Source organism: Telmatherina bonti (genome assembly GCF_933228915.1).
Source record: "Telmatherina bonti genome assembly, chromosome: 7".
In the NCBI taxonomy this organism is placed as follows: Eukaryota; Metazoa; Chordata; class Actinopteri; order Atheriniformes; family Telmatherinidae; genus Telmatherina; species Telmatherina bonti.
Window position 1 is genome coordinate 3,425,137 of NC_136625.1, and position 14,903 is coordinate 3,440,039.

Consider the following 14,903-nt stretch of genomic DNA (forward strand, 5'->3'; position numbering starts at 1 on the left):
TTATAGAAGTTATAAGACACATTTGGACAAAGACATTTCCTAGACTGTTTCCGAGCAAACCTCTGCGCTCGCCCTCGTGCCTCAAGTGACAGTTTGGAAGTTTATGCAGCAGAGATAAGCAAGCTAGTTCAAGATGCTTTCCCTGGATATGGGGATGTAGCTCAGAAAGAGGAAAAGTTTAGGAGATTCCTGCCGGGCTAGACCCAGCCCTGAGAGCCAAATGTCCTGAACAGGGGGCCGCTGATTTGGAAGAAGCCCTGATGATTGCAGGCCGATGTGAAATGGCCCGAGAGACCCTGAAACTGGATTATGCAATCCCTCCGTTCCAACAGTCTCCAGCTGGGGCTGGTGCAACGGCTACAGCGCATTCCATATCCGACGGAAGTCGGCTGTTCAGAGCTGTGGAAAGGCTCACTGAGGACATGAAAGAAATGAAAATGGAAATGAGACGTGATGGAGGAGAATAATCGACTGAGATCAAGCCGCTGGACGGAGGAATGGAGACCATCTACCCGGCAGCGTGAAGGTCATTGTCAGGTTACTTGTAGGGAACTGGGCTGCAAGTCACGTCACCCACAGGGGGAGCAGAGGGGTCGGTCACCGGTCCATGGCTCGTATGAGAGGGGAGTAGGGGAAGGTCCTGCAGGAAGATGGACTGACTGGTCACCTGCTGAGCAACGAGCCCTCTCCCCTAACTGGAGAGGTCCCAGTCCTGCAAGGGGTCAAGTCTTGGAGGAGCCCCAAAGGCGGAGAGGGGTTCGATTCCTGTCCCCCAAGAGGGAAAACTCATCCAACCAGCCGTTAAAAGAGATGTAGCTGATGTTGCGGCCCAAACACCAGCTAGAGAACAACACATGGGCCCGTCAGAAGAAATATGTCACCTAACACAGGGGGGTGCGCTGGTCCAGAAAATAACAAAGCCGTGGTGCACCTCATATGTGAGGGGAAACATTGAGGGGACAGAAGTCAATATATTAGTGGATTCGGGGTCAACAGAGTCGTTCATCAGTGCAGATTTCCGTATGTCGGTGCCAGCTATGCGGCAACGACCCCTGAATCCAGAGTTGATTGACGCCCGGGGAGTGAATGGTGAGATGTTAGACACATTGGGCACCATTACTGCCACTCTACGTTCAGGCAATAACTCTTGGACTTTGACCAAAACCAGTTGCAACTCGAGGGCGCCATTATTCCACTTTCGAGGGGCACAGAGCTGATTCCGGTGTGTTGCAATGTTTCTGTCACCTCCACTGTATTACTGCCACCCCTCAGTGAGATGCTGGTGCCTGTTAACCTGACATCCATGGGCCACCTTCCTGTCAAGAGTGAGTGTGTTGTAACGCACACACTCACATGAGTAAAGGATGGACGGACCACTGCATATGTCCTGAATCCGACTGACAGTGACATTTTACTGAGAGCAGGCCTGCACCTGGGGGAGTTTTTCTCTGTAGATGAGTCTGAATTGGTGACACTTCCCATTCATAAAGATGAAGTCATCTCTCCCATTCCAGCCCATACTGTGCTTTTGTGTTGCTGGAAGAGTTTCCAGCTGATATGCAGCAAAAGGAACAGCTACTAGCGCTGCGGGTGGAGCACAAGGAAATACGAAGCATCGCATTAAGAGTGGTAATCATCTTCCTCTAAGACAGAGTGGTGAGTGGAGATTCTGTATTGACTACCGCCGTTTAAGCAGTGAAAGACTCTCATCCTCTTCCCAGGGTGGATGACACCCTCCATGCACTAGCGGGCTCCTGTGGTTTAGCACCTTGGACTTTTCTAATGACTACTGGCAGGTGGAGTAGCAGAAGAAGACAACAGGATGGGGCCTCTTGTCATGAGGTTATGTGTTCCTGGTTTCCTGTTTTATTCTGTAGGTTGTTCCTGTTTTGCCTTTGTCTGTGTTCAGTAGTTCACCTGGGTTCATTCAGTTAATCTGTTCCACTTGTGCCTCGTTGTGGTCTGTGTATTTATAACCCTCGGTCTTTGTCTTGAGTTGCTGGATCATTGTGTTAATCCCCTTCTGTTTGGACTAAAACAGTCTTGAACCTGCATCCCAGTTTCTCATCTCTGCGTTTGGGTCCACACCTCAGTGTCCACCCCATGACACCTCACTAACTGGCCGCCAACTTTCCAACACATGATGGAACTGGTGTTGAGAGGACTTCCATGGCAGGTATGCATGGTTTATCTTCATCGCCTGAGAATCCAACGGAAGTGAGAGCATTTGTGGGCTTGTGCTCTTATCATCGACGCTTTGTGAAGGACTTTGCCTGACGGCAGCTCCCCTGCACCACCTCACATGTAACGACACTCCTTTTTCTGTGGACACCCGAATGTGAAGCAGCATTTGTGGATCTGAGAGACATGCTGTCTTCTGCACAAACTGTCACACTCCCCTTTAAGGTGTACACTGATGCCTCTTTGGAGTCTTTGGAGGCTGTGCTGGCCAAAGACAAGGATGGACTGGAGAGGGTGGTTGTGTACGCCAGCCAAGCTCTCACTGCCACTGAAAGACGCTGGTCCACGTTTGACAGGGAGTTGTGGGTCATAGTGTGGGCTGCACGTCAGTTCAGACACTACATTGGATCAGCTGCATTCACCATCATAACTGATCACAAGCCTTGTTGGGCCTTGGCAGCATGGCTCTTGACAAGGATCCCACAGGGCGGAGAGCCAGATGGCTTCTGGAGTTGGACCCCTTTGACTGGGTCATTAAACACACGGAAGGATGGCGCCACGCTGATGGGGATGCTCTGCAACGGCGACCCCCAGATCCTAAACCCTTTGGAGTTCAAGACGAGCAACAGGATGTTGTTATTCAGGTAAATGCTGTGGATGAAGACCCAGCCATTGCTCAGGCATCTGCTCCAGTTCCTCCTCCACCATCAGGTACTCATTGTTCCTCAGATCCTACCATCTTACTTCACTGGGGAAATGGAGGATTTGTCCTTCCTTCAGACACTCTCAAATGATGGGGCTGGGATGAGAGAGCTGCAGCAAGCAGACCCAGACATTCAGAGGGTTTTGAACTGGATTGTGGAAGGAGTTCGCCCACCTCAGGAGCAGATGAGAGGCATCTTCCGGTGGCTGAGAAAACTGTGGACGGTTTCCCCAGCTCTCTGCCGTGGATGGACTGCTCTGCCGAACTGTGAATTTCTCCCTCACCGGCGATTCTCTATACCAAGTAGTGATGTCTCCTTCACTCATCCAAGATGTGCTACAGCACCTTCATGGTGGTCCTGGGTCTGCACATTTTTTAGCTGAAAGACTATGGGAACGTGCAAGGCGGACTTGTTATTGGCCCTCCATGTTCAAAGACATCCAACAGAGCAATGTGTCCCGTGTCAGACCCGAAAGGCTCCGGTCCCTAAGCATCGGGGACCTAGGAGGGCACCTATGACTGGAACCAGTCTAATGCGGTCCCTTTAATCCCAATAACATGTTCCAGCCTCTGTAGCAGAATATTGTGATCAATAGTGTCGAATGCAGCACTGAGATCTACAAGAATGAGTCCAGACAGAAGTCCTTTATCTGAGGCCATGAGAAGATCATTAGACTTTCACCAGTGCTGTCTCTGTGCTATGATGAGCTCTAAATCCTGACTGGAACTCTTCAGATTGTTTCTGCTCAGATAGGAACATAGTTGGGTTGAAACTGTTTTCTCCAGAATTTTAGACCAGAAGGGGAGATTAGATATTGGTCTATAATTAGCTAAAACTCCTGGATCCAGAGTTGGGTTTTTTTTTTTTTTAGCAACGGTTTAATTACAGCTGTCTTGATATATTGAGGTACATATCCTATTAATAGAGATGTATTGATCAGGTCGAGTACAGATGTATTGATTAGGAAACATATTTCCTTGAATAATCTGGTTGGGATGGGGTCTAAAACACAGGCTGAAGGTTTAGATGAAGCTATTATGTTGGTTAACTCGGAGAGCTGTACAGGCAAGAAACGGTCCAAATGACAATCAGCTTCTAAAGACGTCTCTAAGGCTGCTGCAGATGAAATAACATTAGTAGTGTTCAGGTTATTACTGATTTCCTTCCTGATAGAAACTATTTTGTTTCCAGAGAAACTCATAAAGTCGTCACAGCTGAGGTTGAAAGGAATAGATGGCTCAACGGCACTATGGCTCTTAGTCAGTCTGGTTCCAGTGCTGAAGAGAAACCTGGGGTTGTTCTTCTTCTCCTCTATCAAGGATGAATAATAAGCTGTTCTAGCCACATGCAAGGCTTTTTTATACACTATTAAACTTTCTTTCCAGACTATGCGACACTCTTCTAAGCCAGATGAACGCCATTTTCTTTCCAAACGTCTTGATGTCTGTTTTAAAGCTTGAAGCTGGGAATTAAACCACCGGGCCGCTTCTTCTGACCGGTTCTCTTCTTCTTTAGAGGAGCAACATTATCTAGTGTTATACGGATTAAAGCCGTCATTCTAGCAACACATTCATGGACCTGTGTTGGAGTAAAGCTCGGATGGGTGTTTCCTGTCAGGTTAACACATGGTGTTGGAGGAAATACTGCTGAAATAGACTTCTTAAATTTGTTAACAACACTATCTGACAAACATTGACTTAATGAGTTTTCTTCTCAGCCCTTGTGTAGTCAAGTAAAGTAAACTCAAAAGTTATAAAAAAATGATCAGACAGAACAGGGTTATGAGGAAAAACTGTTAGTTGATCACTTCTGATGCCACATGTCAGAAGAAGATCCAGAGTGTGACGATGAGGATGAGTCGGTCTGTGGACATTTTGGGAAAATCCAATTGAACTTAATATAGAGTTAAAGGCAATGGTTAAACTGTCATGTTCATCATCAAGATGAATGTTAAAATCCCCCAGAACAATAACTTTATCAGTATTCAGCACTAAGTCTGATAAGAGGTCTGAGAAGTCAGTTAGGAACTGTGAGGAAGATCCAGGTGGACGGTAGACTACTACAAGGAGAAGTGGCTTCTCTCATTTCCATCTTGGGTGGGAGAGACTAAGAGTCAGGTGTTCAAAGCTACTGGAACTATTTTTATGTTTAGGACTAATCAATAGTTCTGATTTAAAGATAGCTGCCAGAACTCCTCCTCGACCTGTAGTTCTGGGAACATGAACATTTAGACAATCTGGTGGAGTTGATTCATTAATACTAACATGATCCTCCTGCTGCAGCAGATTTCCATAAGACAGAACAGATCAATATGATGATCAGTAATCAGGTCATTGATTAACAGAGACTTCGACACAAGAGATCTGATATTCAATAAACCGCATTTAATGGTTTTATTATGATGTCTTTTTAGATTCATTGCTTTGATATTAATGAGGTTTTCATGATTTACTCCCACTGTGCTGTTTTATTCTTTCTGGGTGGTGGGGGGGGGCAGATACCATCATTATGGGTTGTGGGGGGGGGGGGGGGGAGAATACCATCATTATGGGTTGTGTGGGGGGGGGGGGAATACAATCATTCTGGGTTTTGGGGAGGGTGGGGGGTGGCGACAGGGGTGAGATTACAGAAAAGCATGTGAGACTACAACTCTGCTTCCTAGTCTCAGTCCTGAACAGTCATGGGTTTAACTGACTAATAAAATGATCCATGTTCCTAGAAACGAGAGCTGCTCCATCCATTGTGGGATGAATCCCGTCTCTCCTAATAAGACCAGGTTTTCCCCAGAAGCTTTTCCAGTTATCTATAAAGCCCACATTTTGTTCTGGGCACCACCTAGACAGCCAGCGGTTAAAGGATGACAAACAGCCCCGCCCACACAATGAGACTCCGCCCACACAATGAGACCCCGCCCACACAAAGGCGAGAGGAAGGCCAGGAGAACCCTGAGAACCAGGCAGCCGGCAGCCACCCCCCAAGCACAGACCCCAACCACCCCGCTCCGTAGCCAGCCATGCACCCACCCAGGAAGTGGCAGAGGAGTGGGGGGGGGGGGGGGGGGGGCAGCCAGAGCCCCCCATGGTCAGGGTGAACAGGCCCCAGCAGGCCTGGACCAAAGCCAGCAAAGCCTGGCCATGCCGGGCACCAGCCACCCAGGCCAGACAGAGTGCGGACCCCAGGGCCCGAAGGCGACCCCCCACCCCCACAGGCAGAGGGTCTGGCCCACACCAATAGAGAGCCGGAAAACCTAGACCACCACCAAGTGGATCCAGGCACCAGCTGCGCTCCCTCCCTTTATCTTCCGTCACTTAGACACACCCTCACACGCATCTCCGACCCCGTCCCTCCACCTCTATACACCCACACACACCCCATCACATACTCCACTCTACACACATACACCCCCCCCCCCAGCCCCCCTTCCACCCGGCCTCATATTCCTTATACACACTCCATCATACACACATCCATCACATTGTACCCCCCCTAACATGCCCCTTCCCATACTCTATCCAACCTCATCTGCGTCCCATTGCCCCCCCAGTCACCCTCATCTCTCCTTCCCAACATGCCCCATATGAGATGCCCTGGGGGGTCAGAGGGCAGGCGGGCCCCGACCCAGGCCAGTCGAGGCCCAGGTCTACCAGACAGTAGGGACTGCTTGATCCAGGAAATGCGTTGGACTATCAAGCTCCAGATACAGACGTAGGTGATGATTTGCTTGAGGTTTTCTATGTAATCATGTTAAAATGATGGTTTTAGAGCGTCATTTTGGGGGGGTACCCTGATAAGTACCCTGCTGTACCATTTTCAGAGGGAACCTTCCTGTACTCTAGTTTGAAAGTACATTCATGTCTTGCAGGGTAGATGTACTTTAACAGGTACAGCTTGATAAGGTAGAAAAAAGGACCAGGACCGAAGGGAACAGTCCACCCCCAGCGACACGTGGGGGGGTCCTTCTGGGTACAAACTGCGTCCTGTATGTGTGTGTGTGTGTGTGTGTGCCGACTGCCATCAGCTGCTGGGTCACGTGACCAGGTTGTTTTGCTGCTCTGACAGGAAGCGGTGTCGCCACAGTGCGTGACAGCATGTTCACACCACGCCGCGTTGCATGACAAGCTGTAACCACACACACACGCACACACACACACACACACACACACACACATCTGCAGCTGCAGCTGTGAGGAACTCAGGTCCGTATCTGACTGATTATTGATTTATTGACAAGTTGTTGATCTCACAGCAAACATGTTGTCCTCCTGCTTTCACCAGCTGATCCAGAACTTTCCAGTCCACAGGAGGAAGGACTGGACGTGGGTCTCTGATCCTCTTTACTGATAATGTTGCAAACTGGAAACATTTCACTTCACAACAAGCATTGTTTACTCTGTACGCGCTGCAGGTAAACATGTCCAGGTGGACGTCTGTCCTCCGGGACCGGCCGGTCCACCAGCATCCTCTGGGAATCTGATGCAGCGAGGAATCAGAGGAAGTTTTAGTCAGGTTCATTTCATGGAGATAAGGTCATTTTACGATTTTAAATATCTGCATTTTCACTCAATCCAATAAAAACAACTTCTTTTACTAAATTTAAAGTTTCACCACATTTTCTTCCCTAAACCCACCATGACCCTGATCCTGTTGGATCAAAGTTGTCCAGATCCGACCAGAACATAAACTGGAGATTTTAATCCAGATTAAAGCTGGGACTGGATTACATAATCCCACCCATTTCACAATCTGATGACTGTCCAGGAAATCCTGCAGAAGAAGAGGAGGAAGAAAAAGAAGGAGTCTCTGTACAGGTAGTGGAGTCAGAGATAGTTTCGTACAACCAAAACTGGTCCAGCAGGTCCTGGTCTGACTGGACAGAGCAGCCACAGGAGAACTCTGGACTTAGTCTGGACCAGAACCTTGTCTGGACCAGGATGCAGTAACCCTGGAGCATGTCTCCTCCTCTGTCTCCTCCTCTGTCTCCTCCTCTGACAACTTGCGTAACGTCTTCCTTTGTGGTTTAACGGACAGAAACTGAGACGAGCAGCAGACAGAAGCTGTAGAGACGACGAGACGTCTGACGGTGAGTCTGTTCTCGCCTTGCTGGACTGTTCCGGGTCAGTCTGTCCGCTGTATGGACCTGCTTCTAAACTGGTTGTTTAATATCGATGCTCAGCTGCGAGACGTCTCATCAGGCTCAGGCGGTAATTTCATATCCTAACGAAGAAATCTGGTCGGGAGTCAAACCGTCAACTCAAATTTAACCACCAGAAGTCTCCGTCCTGATGTTTTCATCATGACACTAAAAACCGACCTGCCGACACCGAGACAAATCTGGAATTATCTTCAGATTGTTCTATTCTATTCTATTCTATTCTATTCTATTTTCTGTAGTAAATCTGCAGACGTTGTGACCAGAGGATGTCTCTGGCTGTTTATTACCTACAGTTACAGAATGTTTCAGTTGCCGACAGAAACGTTTCCACCTGGAACCAATGATGATGATGATGATGATGATGATGATGATGCAGCTTGAATCCAGTCAGTCAGACTTCCGGTCACCCTGTAAAGGTGTAGCGAGTAGCATAGTTGTAACGAGTAGCAGTGCAGGTGTAGCAAGCAACGCCAGAAGCTTCACCTGCGTGCAGTCATGTGACAGGAGGCCCATATATGGTCATCATGTCATGCATGCAGCTTTTAACATGTTTCTCTCTTGAAGATGGATGACCTCATCAACATGACCAGCACTTCAGTGGATGACATCATGACGGCGCTGACAACTGAGGTAATCAATGAGTGGTGATTACTGACTGATTCCATATTGATTGCGATCTTCGTTCAGGTGTGTTGCAGGGTCTGTTCAGGTGTGTTCAGGCATGTTCAGGTGTGTTCAAGTATGTTCTGGGGTCTGTTCAGGTGTTTTCAGGTGTGTTGCAGGGTCTGTTCAGGTGTGTTCAAGCATGTTTAGGTATGTTCAGGTGTGTTCCAGAGTCTGTTCAGGCATCTTCAGATGTGTTCAGGCGTTTTCAGACGTGTTCAGGTGTGTTCAGGTGTGTTCCAGGGTCTGTTCAGGTGTGTTCCATAGTCTGTTCAGGTGTGTTCAGGCATGTTCAGGTATGTTCAGGTCTGTTCAGGTGTGTTCCATAGTCTGTTCAGGTGTGTTCAGGCATGTTCAGGTATGTTCAGGTCTGTTCAGGTGTGTTCCATAGTCTGTTCAGGTGTGTTCAGGCATGTTCAGGTATGTTCAGGTCTGTTCAGGTGTGTTCCATAGTCTGTTCAGGTGTGTTCAGGCATGTTCAGGTGTGTTCAGGTGTTTTCAGGTGTGTTGCAGGGTCTGTTCAGGTGTGTTCAAGCATGTTTAGGTATGTTCAGGTGTGTTCCAGAGTCTGTTCAGGCATCTTCAGATGTGTTCAGGCGTTTTCAGACGTGTTCAGGTGTGTTCAGGTGTGTTCCAGGGTCTGTTCAGGTGTGTTCAGGCATGTTCAGGTGTGTTCCAGGGTCTGTTCAGGTGTGTTCCATAGTCTGTTCAGGTGTGTTCAGGCATGTTCAGGTATGTTCAGGTCTGTTCAGGTGTGTTCCATAGTCTGTTCAGGTGTGTTCAGGCATGTTCAGGTATGTTCAGGTCTGTTCAGGTGTGTTCCATAGTCTGTTCAGGTGTGTTCAGGCATGTTCAGGTATGTTCAGGTCTGTTCAGGTGTGTTCCATAGTCTGTTCAGGTGTGCTCAGGCATGTTCAGGTATGTTCAGGTCTGTTCAGGTGTGTTCCATAGTCTGTTCAGGTGTGTTCAGGCATGTTCAGGTATATTCAGGTGTGTTCCAGAGTCTTTTTTGGCGTGTTTATGTGTGTTCAGGCCTGCTCAGATGTGTTTAGATGTCTTCAGGTATGTTCTGGTGTGTTTAGGCGTGTTCAGGGGTGTTCAGGCATGTTCAGGCGTGTTCAAGCATGTTTAGGTATGTTCAGGTGTGTTCCAGAGTCTGTTCAGACGTCTTCAGATGTGTTCAGGCGTTTTCAGGCATGTTCAGGTGTGTTCAGGTGTGTTCCAGAGTCTGTTTAGGCGTGTTCAGGTGTGTTCAGGCCTGCTCAGATGTGTTTAGATGTGTTCAGGTATGTTCTGGTGTGTTTAGGCATGTTCAGGCATATTCAAGTGTGTTCAGGCGTGTTCAGGTATGTTCTGGTGTGTTTAGGCATGTTCTGGCGTGTTCAGGTGTGTTCAAGTGTGTTCCAGGATCTGTTCAGGCGTGTTCAGGTATGTTCAGGCGTGTTCAGGTGTGTTCAAGTGTGTTCCAGGATCTGTTCAGGCGTGTTCAGGTATGTTCAGGCGTGTTCAGGTATGTTCAGGTGTGTTTAGGCGTGTTCAGGTGTGTTCAGGCGTGTTCAGGCGTGTTCAGGTATGTTCATGTGTGTTTAGGCGTGTTCAGGTGTGTTCAGGTCTGTTCAGGCGTGCTCTGGGGTATGTTCAGGTGTGTTCAAGCGTGTTCAGGTATGTTCATGCGTGTTTAGGTGTGTTCAAGCGTGTTCAGGTATGTTCAGGCGTGTTCTGGTGTGTTCAGGCATGTTCAGGTGTGTTCAGGCGTGTTCAGGCGTGTTTAGGTGTATTCATGTGTGTTCAGATGTGTTCAGGCGTGCTCAGATGTGTTCAGGCGTGTTCAGGTGTGTTCAAATGTGTTCAGATGTGTTCAGATGTGTTCAGGTGTGTTCAGATGTGTTCAGGTGTGTTCAGATGTGTTCAGGTGTGTTCAAATGTGTTCAGGTGTGTTCAAGTGTGTTCCAGGATCTGTTCAGGCATGTTCAGGTATGTTCAGGTGTGTTTAGGCGTGTTCAGGTGTGTTCATATGTTTTCAGCCGTGTTCAGGTGTCTTCAGGCATGTTCAGGTGTGTTCAGGTGTGTTCCGGGGTCTGTTCAGGTGTGTTTAAACGTGTTCAGGCATGCTCAGGTGTCATCAGGCGTGTTCAGGTGTCTTCAGGTGTGTTCAGTTGTGTTCCGGGGTCTGTTCAGGTGTGTTCAGGCGTGTTCAGGCATGTTCAAGTGTCTTCAGGCGTGTTCAGGCATGTCCAGATGTGTTCAGGCATGTTCAGGTGTATCTAGGCGTGTTTAGGTCTGTTCAGGTGACACCACGTGACGCTAGTCATCTGTCTTGCAGGATCCGTTCAACGGTTCTTACTCCACCACAGAAGAAGACTACTTATACTCAGACATTCCTGACCAGATGTGTGACCGGTCCTCGGTCCGGGACTTCCGGGGTCATTACGAGCCGCCACTCTTCTGGATGATCGCCATTGTGGGCGGGGCTGGAAACCTGGCGGTGGTGTGGATCTACCTGAACTTCCGGCGGCGGCTGAAGACCATGACGGACGTGTATCTGCTGAACCTGGCAATGGCGGACCTGCTGTTCCTGGTCACGCTGCCTCTGTGGGCTGCCGAGGCTTCCTACGGCTGGATCTTTGGCCCCGCCCTCTGCAAGCTTAACTCCACCCTCTATAAGGTGAACCTGTTCAGCAGCATGCTGCTGCTCACCTGCATCAGCGTGGACCGCTACGTGGTCATCGTGCAGACTACCAGAGCTCAAAACTCGCAGGTGGAGCGCCGTCGCTGCAGCCGGCTGGTGTGCGCTGGGGTGTGGCTGCTGGCGCTGCTGCTCGCCACACCTGAGCTGGTGTTCGCCATACCTGCGCAGGGTGACCAGAAGTCCTACTGCAGGATGGTGTATCCGGCCAACCTCGGGAACCGCACCAAGATCCTGGTCCTGTCCTTGCAGGTGAGCATGGGTTTCTGCCTGCCCTTCATCATCATGGCATTCTGTTACAGCGTCATCATCAGCACGCTGCTGAAGACCCGCAACTTCCAGAAGCACAAGGCCATGCGCGTCATCCTGGCAGTGGTGGTGGCCTTCGTGGCGTCGCAGCTACCCTACAACGGCATGCTGGTGATGGAAGCCGTCCAGGCGTCCAACATGACCCTGACGGACTGTGAGAAGCTGAAGGCGCTGGACATGACGGGACAAGTCCTGAAGAGTCTGGCCTACACCCACGCCTGCATCAACCCCTTTCTCTACGTCTTTGTGGGCGTGCGCTTCCGCCGCGACTTGATGCAGCTGCTGCGCTGCTGCCGCCGACTGCAGTCCGCCACCAAGAGTCCGCTGGGGAAGACCAGGAGTCCCCTGAACTCCACCAGGGCCTCGGTGCTATCCGACAGCGACACCTCTCAGGCCCTGTCGCTGTAGGAACGCCACTTCCTGGTCACGTGGATGGAGACGCCACGAGCTGCCTTCATCTCTCTTCATAACACGCTGCTGTACCCCAAATGTCCAAAACCGCCTCAAACAATCCAGGTCTGAAGACTTTCCTGTCTTCCCTGCTCCGCCAGGATGGGCGACCTCCAACGGTCCAAGCATCCAACCGTGGCCAGCGGGAAAACTGGGTCTTATCCAACATAAAACGTCCTGATGCGAACTAAACGCACTCCAGATGTTTGCAGAACTTCACCCAGAAGCACAACGGTCTGAACCAGGACTGGACCAGGTTTTAATCAGGACTGGACCAGGTCAGAACCAGATTTTAATCTGAACTGAATCTGGTATGAACCAGGTCTGAACCAGGACTGAACCAGGACTAAACCAGGTTTTAATCAGGACTGGACCAGGTCAGAACCAGGACTTTGTCCGGTGTTTTATTGAATGTTTCTGAACCTTTTCGGGTTTTTCTCATAATCAGAATTGCAGTTTGGTTTGAAGCCAAATTCGACTGTTAGCTGCTTTTCAGACAAAATATTTTGTCACATGACCACTGATCACACGACTTGTTAAACTGAGCCATGAAATATGATGAATGTGTCCTCCACCACTGTTAACACATGCTAAGACATGCTTACACAGGCTAACACGGCTAAGACCGGCCAACACAGGCTAACACAAGCTAACACAGGCTAATGCAAGTGTTTAAATGATCCATAACAGCTTCCTAAACAGGCAGTATCAGCCAGTGTGTATCTACACCAGTTTATTTGGAAAAGGGTTAACAGTAATTTACAGAGCAATGAGACAATGTTTGCAAGAATGTCTGTGAACAAAAAAACTTTTGTTGTAGATTTACTTTAAAACTTCCAAGCTGGCTTTGATTTCAATCATAATGATGTAGTTTCATGTCTAACATGTTTTACTTTTTTTCTGCTCAATATGTTTTATTGTTATTGAAGAATTTTGTTGCCTAGCTACCATGCTACCACGCTACCTAGCTTAAAAATACATTTTTTCTTTGAAACAAGGTGTTGCTGTACGATGTGTAAACAGTGCAACAGTGTGGAAATATGTTCTGCTACTGCTGTTTTTCTAACTGTGTTCTGTAATTACTGGTTGGAAAGACCAGTTTAACGTCTTTTTTAAAATGCTATCAGGCCAATGGTGTGTTTGAGGTTAAATTGTATTTCCATTGTTTCTGAATAAAACTTTGCATCATCTCCAGTAATTTAAAAAAAAAAAGTGGTTTTTTTTTTTTTTATTTTATAACGTAAAATCACAATGAACATCATTTATTATGCATGAAATGTTATGCATTAAATGGCTGTTGGTTATCCTGAGAGCAATGTTGCATTTCCTGCTGACATGGAAATGTTGCTGTTGAAGACTTTTGTCTTCCTTTGTATTAAATGCAGACAGTAAATCATGTGTTACTACAGACTGACACACAGAGGCTAACACAGGCTAATAGAAGCTAACAAAGACGAATGCAGGCTAATGGAGGCTGATGGAGGCCAATGGAGGCTGATGGAGGCTAATGGAGGCTGATGGAGGCTAATAAAGGCTAATGGAGGCTGATGGAGGCTAATGAAGGCTGATGGAAGCTAATGAAGGCTGATGGAGGCTGATGGAGGCTAATGGAGGCTGATGGAGGCTGATGGAGGCTAATAAAGGCTAATGGAGGCTGATGGAGGCTAATGAAGGCTGATGGAGGCTGATGGAGGCTGATGGAGGCTGATGGAGGCTAATGGAGGCTGATGGAGGCTAATGGAGGCTGATGGAGGCTAATGCAGGCTGATGGAGGCTGATGGAGGCTGATGGAGGCTGATGGAGGCTAATGGAGGCTAATGGAGGCTAATAAAGGCTAATGGAGGCTGATGGAGGCTAATGAAGGCTGATGGAGGCTGATGGAGGCTGATGGAGGCTGATGGAGGCTAATGGAGGCTAATGGAGGCTGATGGAGGCTGATGGAGGCTGATGGAGGCTAATAAAGGCTAATGGAGGCTGATGGAGGCTAATGAAGGCTGATGGAGGCTGATGGAGGCTGATGGAGGCTAATGCAGGCTGATGGAGGCTGATGGAGGCTAATAAAGGCTAATGGAGGCTGATGGAGGCTAATGAAGGCTGATGGAGGCTGATGGAGGCTGATGGAGGCTGATGGAGGCTGATGGAGGCTAATGGAGGCTGATGGAGGCTAATGAAGGCTGATGGAGGCTGATGGAGGCTGATGGAGGCTAATGGAGGCTGATGGAGGCTGATGGAGGCTAATGGAGGCTGATGGAGGCTAATGCAGGCTATTGGAGGCTAATGGAGGCTGATGGAAGCTAATGAAAACTGATGGAGGCTGATGGAGACTAATGGAGGCTAATGGAGGCTGATGGAGGCTAATGCAGGCTAATGGAGGCTAATGGAGGCTGGTGGAGGCTGAAGGAGGCTAATGGAGGCTGGTGGAGGCTGATGGAAGCTAATGAAGGCTGATGGAGGCTGATGGAGACTGATGGAGGCTAATGCAGGCTAATGGAGGCTGGTGGAGGCTGATGGAAGCTAATGAAGGCTGATGGAGGCTGGTGGAGGCTGAAGGAGGCTAATGGAGGCTGGTGGAGGCTGATGGAAGCTAATGAAGGCTGATGGAGGCTGATGGAGACTGATGGAGGCTAATGCAGGCTAATGGAGGCTAATGGAGGGTGATGGAAGCTAATGAAGACTGATGGAGGCTAATGGAGACTAATGGAGGCTGAAGGAGGCTGATGGAGGCTGATGGAGGCTAATGCAGGCTAATGGAGGCTAA

At 48.8% G+C, this 14,903-nt stretch overlaps 1 protein-coding gene across 1 annotated transcript; it reads left to right on the forward strand.

Annotated features, from left to right (window-relative positions):
* Window positions 1-7,839: 7,839 nt before the first annotated feature.
* On the forward strand, window positions 7,840-12,395 carry ccr9a (chemokine (C-C motif) receptor 9a). Its single transcript, XM_079243662.1, has 3 exons — window positions 7,840-7,965; window positions 8,602-8,667; window positions 11,024-12,395. Exons 2-3 carry the CDS (start codon window positions 8,602-8,604, stop codon window positions 12,101-12,103), a joined length of 1,146 nt encoding a protein of 381 aa, XP_079099788.1. The 5' UTR covers window positions 7,840-7,965; the 3' UTR covers window positions 12,104-12,395.
* The last annotated feature ends 2,508 nt before the right edge of the window (window positions 12,396-14,903 follow it).

What these genes read in the sequence shown, in the direction of transcription:
- ccr9a (XM_079243662.1), top strand. Translation starts at nt 8,602, where the DNA reads ATGGATGACCTCATCAACATGACCAGCACTTCAGTGGATGACATCATG. An exon ending in TGACGGCGCTGACAACTGAG is followed by an intron (nt 8,668 to 11,023) that starts GTAATCAATGAG and finishes TCTGTCTTGCAG; the next exon opens with GATCCGTTCAACGGTTCTTA.